The 8144-nt window shown below is 36.5% G+C and overlaps 1 protein-coding gene across 1 annotated transcript in view; it reads left to right on the top strand.

Moving 5' to 3' along the window:
• Nucleotides 298-8144, top strand: part of LOC105162064 (probable glycosyltransferase At3g07620) — a gene marked incomplete in the record, with an annotated part of 8099 nt that continues 252 nt past the window's right edge. Inside the window, 5 exon segments of the mRNA XM_011079972.2 lie at nt 298-404; nt 1767-2667; nt 2753-2883; nt 6503-6851; nt 7273-8144. Coding sequence (XP_011078274.1) covers nt 1885-2667; nt 2753-2883; nt 6503-6851; nt 7273-7938 — 1929 coding nt within the window.

The raw sequence follows: 8144 nt of genomic DNA, 5'->3' as shown, positions 1-8144 counted from the left end.
TATATATTAAGACCCCTTTGACATTTAATAAAGGGTTAATAACACAGAGTCCCTATGAAATATGAAATTATATTTTTTTTTAAAAAAGTTTTGATTTTACACTTACATCCCTTTTGAAAAATCTTTTTTTATACCTAATATCCTTCCATTAGGTTTGTACGAAAATGCTATCGCTAACCCAAAAAAAAAATACATAAATTTTTAATTTTATCCATAAATTGATATTTTTATGTATATTTTTGTACTTATAAAGTGATAAATACAATATATATGTGGAGTGATGTTAAAGCTAGTGTCTTCAGTCTGTCGGTTTGTCCCCTCACTGTTGATGCTTAGTTGCTTGCTTGCTTGGCAGTGAGAAACGTAGTTAACTCATCTCTTCTGCCCGCGCTCATGGAGATTAGGTAAGCTTAATTTTCTTCTCCATTTTTAATGTTCTCATCAATTCTTGTCTTGGAAGTACAATGCTATAGGATTGCATAGAATTGTGAAGGTTAATTGGGAAGAAGTTCGATTGTTCTTGTAATATGTTCATTAGATTGCTTGGTAGAAAATCTTGGATATGCTATTGTTTTTTTGGTGAAGTGATAATTTGATTTGTACCTTTTCTGAATGCCCTTTACATTAAGGAAAATGAAATTTTTAAAAGATTTTCTCTTGGAATTTGGTGAGTTTGCTACAAATCAGTGATAGTTTGCGTCTTCAATAAAATTGATGTTGGATATGAAGGACTTTAGAAAGTGGAGAGAAATTTTGAGTTAATCAAAAGTTGATCTAATTAGTTCTTTTCAGCATCCTGAAGTGTTATTTAGATGCTCTGTTTACCAATTACCATAGATGCACAATTCTGGGGCCATTTGTGGGAGTCCGTCTATTTGTTGCTCCCACCATTTATAAGAGGGATTGTCTGTTTGGTGCTTTGTCTCTTATGATTGAGCTTTAGGGGAAGTCAAAGCAAAGTAGTTTATTGCCTCTTCTTTTTTTTTTAATTTTTTTTATTTGTATGTGTTTATTTTCATCTCAATGTTTGTGGAAATCTTGTTTGCGCATCTATCTTGGAGTCAGGGGAGTATAAAATTTGTGATTCTAATTGTAAACCCGATTAAGTAAACAAAGGTTAGCTGAAAATTCTCTTGACATGCCAAAAAGATGTAATTTTATCAGAAGAAGGTAAAAAGAAAAGGAGGTTGTGGCCTATGGTATTCTGAGATACATGTCCAAAGAAATTCATTGCACATGGTTTCTTGTCTGAGTGCTGCGTGTCAATATGAGGGTCACTGTGAACTGGAATTCATTTTGCATTAACTAAATGCAGTATGCCAAGTATGAGAGATGAAGACCAATGATTTTGTTAACTTTGTCCGGAAAATTTAAATAAAAAGATGATAAACAACTGAATTGTGCGCATTAATAAGTCCTATCCCTCAAGTTTTGTTTTATTATCTTGACTAAGGTACTCTTTCTTTTGCTTGTTGAGTTATATGCCTCGACAGTGGGGCATAAGGAAAAAGATGTTGTGGAAAGCATATCATGCACAGGATGTTTCTACTTTCTAAACTACTTTGCCTTGAATAGGCAAAAAGTGTCTTTTGAACAGTATCTCAAAGTGAAACCATGTGTCGTTTTAGAGTGTGAAATAAACTCAGCATTTGTAATTTCCAATGTAATTCTTAAGTCATGACGCGTCTACATGTGTGCATCTGTTTGTTTCTTATGATGTTGATTAAACTGGGAAACAGAGATTTTCATCTTTTGCCTTTTTGCAGAAGTTCCCTTCTTAAGCACTGGATGAGAATCCATGATTGGCATGTACTTGGTTAATGGAGTTCCAGCAGCCGCTCAAATACGGCAAGATAAATCATCTGATACTTTCTTATATGTAGCATGGATAATGGAGTTATTTTTCTAAGGCTACGTGATGTCAATGTCAAGCGCTTAGTATCTTTTGTTGCCATCTTAACTGCTTTTCTGTCGCTCCTGCACTTACTAACAAACCCATATGGGAACTATTCGTTAATTCTCTCACATGCAAATGATGGATTAGTTTCTTTGGTCACTGGTAGCAAAGCCTTCTCCAACAACTCTAAATTGGCTGATTCCGATACTACTCATGATGGTAAGGGTGATAGAGATGATGCTTTTTCATCAGATGATATGAGACAGAAACATGCTGAACTTGAAACGGAGGAGAAAATTTTGTACCAAGGATCCATATTTCAGAGAGAAGGGCATGTGAACTTGAACAGAAGCACAACAAAAGGACCATTTAGAGGTATGATCAATATCTCTGCTGGAAAACATTGCCTTGAGTTGGGATATGATGAGCGGAGAGAGAGATCACGAACAGATTTCACTGGTGGCTGCAGCCCAGAAGGAAGTGCTTGTAATCAACAACTGACTATTAGCAAGCAAACTAGTGTTCTTACCTTGGACCACAAGTTAGGCTCAGGAAAATCAGTTCTTCCTGTGCCAACCAACTTGTCTTTGGCATGTAATAATCCACCAAAGTTCAAAAACACTGACCAAGTGCAAAATGGCTCACTTTTCTCAACCGATACCTCTTTGAGGTCTGGTAATCCTTCATCGAGAAAGAGGGTGGAACAAGCTATGTCAATCACCCATATGAATTCGTTATTACTAAGTAATTACGTTGTGATTAAATCAAAGGTATATGTTCACAGTTGCGGTAACAACTTTCCTGAAGGACTTACATGTGCATTAGATCTTTAACTTCTTCATCTAATGTGTTTAGAGGCCACGGTGGTCTTCTCTAAGGGATCAGGAGCTAGAAGATGCCAAATTTCAAATTGAAAATGCTCCCCTACAAAGGAATATCTCAGAAGTTCATTCTTCGCTTTTCCGGAATTATTCTATGTTCAAAAGGTAAGCCAATGCAACTCAAATTTGTATTCTTAGTATTTGCTCCTTGTGTTGTACTGTTAGGCTTTCTTGGAAGCTCCATCGTGGGCAGATTGTGAATATTAATGGGAAGAATGGGCTTCAAATGCAAATGACAACCTTATCAAGATTACTTGTTGAGAAGTATGTTTAGTAAGGAACTGCCTATCGGTGTAGGCTTTCCAAGCCATCTTTCCATGAGAATATTCACTATAGTCCATATTGAACATTAGTTATACTAACTTGATTTCATTAGTTTCATGGACTAACTTTTCGTGCAATGGCATGTTACATGTGCTAATAGTTCTACATTTGCATTTAGCAGGTCCAGTTTGAGTTAATGAGTAAGCTCGTCTTTGAGATTATACTTTACATCTTGAATGAAAAATTCAATCTAAATAACCATGTATAAAATTGTAATATTTGTAACACTAATTTCACTGGAATGGGATATTCCAGCCACCATCTTCCATCTTGTTTATAGTAGCTAAAAACTTGAAACTGACCTTCCTTTTAAATTTGAATTTATGGCACTTTCGATTCCGTGTGCCAATGAATCAAGTTCCTACGCAATGGTTGATGACGAACCATTCTACCAGCTTGGCATTTTTGTGACTATCACAAACTTAACTGGTTACCTTTATCTAAATGAGGAAATATAGCTCCTCTTGTTGGACTACCAAACATTTACTAGCTAGCAACTAAAAAGCTAAGGAGGGATACTAATCAAATAGTATCAACAATTTTTCACCTGAAACCAGGTGACTTCACCTGTCATTTTCACTGAGATTTGTGAAAAACCTCTTCCAAGTATTAAACCCTGACCTCATGCTAGAACCCTGTACTCCCTTTACTCAGTCTGGAAGTTAATGTACTCTGAATTTACATAATTATATTTATACTTGTTGACTGGCAACTATAGTCTTTGAGCAAGTAAACTACATAGCAGCTGAGAATACATTTAAAATCATAAATCTTTCTGATTGAGAAGCCAAAATAAAATTTAGGGTTAATTACACTTAGACTCCCTATGAAAATGCTACAATTTCCCCCAAACAACTTTCAAAATTACACTTACACCACCTCCAAAGATTCTCCGTTTACCCTTTTCTCCCTTCGTATGGTTTGGACGGAAGATGTCGACGTCAGTTAAAAAAAATATACATGAAATCCAGTTTTACCCCTCATATTGTGCATTCCTCTGGTATTGTTTTATTACTTTTTACAGGTTCAATGTAATATATATATAGTAAAAAAGGTGTAATTGTAACAAAATATTATTTCCGAATTATAATTATGGGACAAAAAAGTAGTCGTTGGTGAATGGAAAAACTAATAATTTTTGTTTTTTTTATTTCCTTTTACTTTCCTTATATGGGGTGAAGTTAACATTGTTTTTTGTTCCTTCATGGACATTTTGTGTCTTCATTGCACATTGACCTTAAATTTAGTAATATTAGCAATTTTTTTTTATGTCTAATTGTTAACGTGTTGACAAAGTAATATATGGTACTTTCTATGGAATAATGAAAAAAAGCACAAAAAATGACTAATTTTTCCATTCATCAACCACTACTTTTTATCACATGGCTATAATTTGGAAACAATATTGTATTACAATTACACCTTTTTGATTTTGTATATATTACATTTAACACTCTTACAATTATAGAAATATTACTAGGGAAATGCTGAATGAGGGGTAAAATTCGAAGTTTATGTAATTTTGTTTATTAATTTATTTGTTTTTGTAGAGAACACCGCCTGTGCCTGCGCGGGGATTTGGCATGGAACCCTAAAATTAACTGAAAACTGTACTTGCTGTAGTTACATTCTTTTTATTTTAGTTTAAAAAATGATATAAGACACTGAAGTTGCCTTTACCTATAATCCATATGTTGCACGGCTTCTCCTCCTTACCGACCCCCTTCTCCTTCAACCAATCTTTTTTTGTGGTCAACTCAATCTTCAACAAACCTTATTTGTACTTTTGGCACTGCAATCCCGAAAATCAAGCTAGGAGCTGCACAGAAAGAGAATAAGCTTCAGGGAAGCAGTCCCCATTTATAACTTCCAAGTAGATTCAGCAGGGTAATGATAAAAAGAATTCCTCAATGACTACCGAAAGAGACAGTATCAGCTAGGAAGCTATACAAACAAACAAAAATTCTCCCATCAAGGCTGTTTTGTTTATGTTGTCTCTAGTTCTCCTCTCTGTTTCTAGCTCCTGAGCAAATTTTGTGGAGACTTGATTTGACTATCACGTCTATAAAGATTTTCAAGCTATCACTTCCATGATTCTCTGAAGGCATTATGTGACAACTCTCTCCCCTCCATCCTCCAGTCTTTTTGTTGAACTAAGCCATTATCACCGGAAATTTTCAGGATTGGACTTGATAATAGACATTTAGGAGGGTGAGTTTTTTTTGTTCCAAAAAACAACATGAGGTACTTTTCAGTGATGGGTTTAAATATGTGCTACTCCAAACACAAGGGTAAACTCCTGAGCACAGCCTACAAAACAGACACATTGTTGGAACCACGTTGGGTTGTTTATGGCAATGGCGCTCCGACGCTCAAGTTAGTTATTGGAGTGGGTTTATAGAGAGTATAGAGCCAAAGGGTAGAAAAAAAAGTGTACTTGACTGGCAAGGGCCGATATCTGTAGGTAAATGACTAATTATATGATTTCACGTGCACCCTTGATGTAAAGTCGATCTAAGGGCTGCAGTGGTTCGTACATAATAGGGTTTTGACCCTCGATACTTGGTCTAGGTTTTTACCGAGAAGGTCTCTAGAGACCTCGATAAGATGCTCCACATCGAGAAAGTTCTTTACTAGGAAGGTCTCTCAATCCCTAGATGAGATATTCCCAGATCAAAAGTTCCCCCACTTATCAAGTTTTGCAAGGGGCAAAAGCTTGTAAGTAGATTTGAGGATGACCTTGTGCGAACGCGACACGGTCTTTCTATCGATTATGTCATCCCAAATTCAAAAATCAAATCCAGTCAGGCTGTTCTCGTAACCGCAGTCTGCACGCTCATTACATTTCAACACTTAACAGTTACCGATAACGGGTGATAATGGGTGCAATAAGCTTCCTTCTAAACATAGACATACTTTAGCAATAAGTAGCAAATAGAGAAGGAGCAATGCTTGACTGTGCTATGTAATGCATGAACTTCTCTCCTTTTTGCTTCAGTGTTGCTTTCCTTGTTTAATAAACCAACAATTTTTCTTCTTCAGGATTTGCTCAATGTGACATCTTCCGTATCCATTGGGTATAAGGTTAAGAGAACTTGACAGGCTGGTTGACTTGTCTTGAATTAAAGCATAGGCAACAACCTTAACTCTCCAATGAGCTAGGCTACTTTTCCCTTGGCAATAGATATGGGACATTTGTTATCTCAACTGCCCGTTCAAACCAGATTAAGAATTCATCTCACCACTTCTTGTCTTTTGATTTCTCTGTATATTAATTTTTTTCCCAGAAATTATCTTTTTACAAATGCTTTGTTTAAGGATACCAAATCTTTCTTGATATGGGTAGTCCTCTTCATTGCTGGAGTGAAACATTCATGTCCTGTTTGCTTCTTCATGACAGGAGTTATGAACTTATGGAAAGCACACTTAAAGTTTACGTTTACCGGGAAGGGGAAAAACCAATTTTCCACCTACCATATATGAGAGGCATTTACGCTTCTGAAGGATGGTTCATGAAATTGATGGAGAGAAATAAACAATTTGTCGTGAAGGATCCCAAAAAGGCTCATTTGTTTTATTTACCGTTTAGTTCGGTAAAACTTAGACATGCACTTAATGCGTCTGGTTTTGTCAGTCAAAAGAATATGGAAAATCATTTGAAGAATTATGTTGATATAATTGCATCTAAGTATCATTTCTGGAAGAAAAGAGGGGGAGCAGATCACTTTCTTGTTGCTTGTCATGACTGGGTAAGACTTTTATCTTCCTTGTTAATATTCAGGTTTAACTAAATTCTGGGTCCTATTTTTATTGGTCTTACATGATATCAGGATTTTTCTAGGATTCTATTAAGATTTGTTCGTCTTTGAACCTCAACATATATGGGCAGTAGATAATTAAACCCCTATAATTGCATGTTTTTCATTTTCTGTTATTTGCAGGCAGGAAAACAGGGGTTTCTGGGGGTATTTGTTTCTTTGGTTCTCTTAGTTTAGTGATACGGACCAAAAAAACTGCAATTTTTTGTCATTTTATTCTGTTGCTGTTTTTGTTTCTAAGTGGAGAACAGTAGGTGATGTACATAACACAGCATGAGCCTGAATCTTAATCAATATGCCATTTCACTTGTTTAATGAGTCTTTTCATCTTATTGGGAATCGAATTTAACAGGCCCCTCGGTTTACTAGGAATATTTTTGGAAGTAGCATAAGAGTCCTCTGCAACTCCAACATTGCCAGAGGCTTCAGAATAGGCAAAGATGTTTCTCTGCCAGTGACCTATGTCCGCTCTGCAGAGAACCCTTTGAAGGATATTGGAGGAAATCTTCCTTCAAATAAACCCATTCTAGCTTTCTTTGCTGGAGGGCTGCATGGTTATGTTCGTCCACTACTACTGCGACATTGGCACAACAAAGAACCCGATATGAAAATCATTGGGCCTATGCCTCGTGACATTGAAGGTAAGGCAAGATACAGGGAGTTTATGAAAAGCAGTAAATACTGCATTTGTGCCAAAGGCTATGAAGTCCACACTCCCAGAGTAGTGGAATCAATCTATTATGGATGTGTTCCAGTAGTTATATCTGATAATTATGTGCCACCACTCTTCGAAGTTTTCAATTGGGAATCCTTTGCTTTGTTCATCGTGGAGGATGATATACCAAATCTGAGAAACATACTCCTGTCGGTACCCCAAGACAGATACATGATGATGCAGAGCAGACTAAAAATAGTTCGGCAGTATTTCCTTTGGCACAAAATTCCCGAGAAGTATGACTTGTTCCACATGATCCTTCATTCAGTTTGGTACAACAGAGTGTTCCAAGTCTCCAGCTAAATCTTAGAAGATGAGGCAAGAGAAGTGGAATTCTTTGGCCCTCAGAACTTTTGAACGTAAACAATCTGCCTGCCAAAGAAATCGAATCGTCCTAGAAGATGAAACCACAAAGTTCTTCAGTCCATGATCATCTGTGGACATATATTGCCATGGTCAAGTTGCAGGTAGTTTCACTTGGTGCTGACAGGTCGTCAGGAGTAAGGGCC

The sequence above is a fragment of the Sesamum indicum genome, linkage group LG5 (assembly GCF_000512975.1).
Source record: "Sesamum indicum cultivar Zhongzhi No. 13 linkage group LG5, S_indicum_v1.0, whole genome shotgun sequence".
Taxonomy (NCBI): domain Eukaryota; kingdom Viridiplantae; phylum Streptophyta; class Magnoliopsida; order Lamiales; family Pedaliaceae; genus Sesamum; species Sesamum indicum.
The sequence above is the reverse complement of the archived record's forward strand: the minus strand, read 5'-3'. Positions and strand labels throughout refer to the sequence as shown.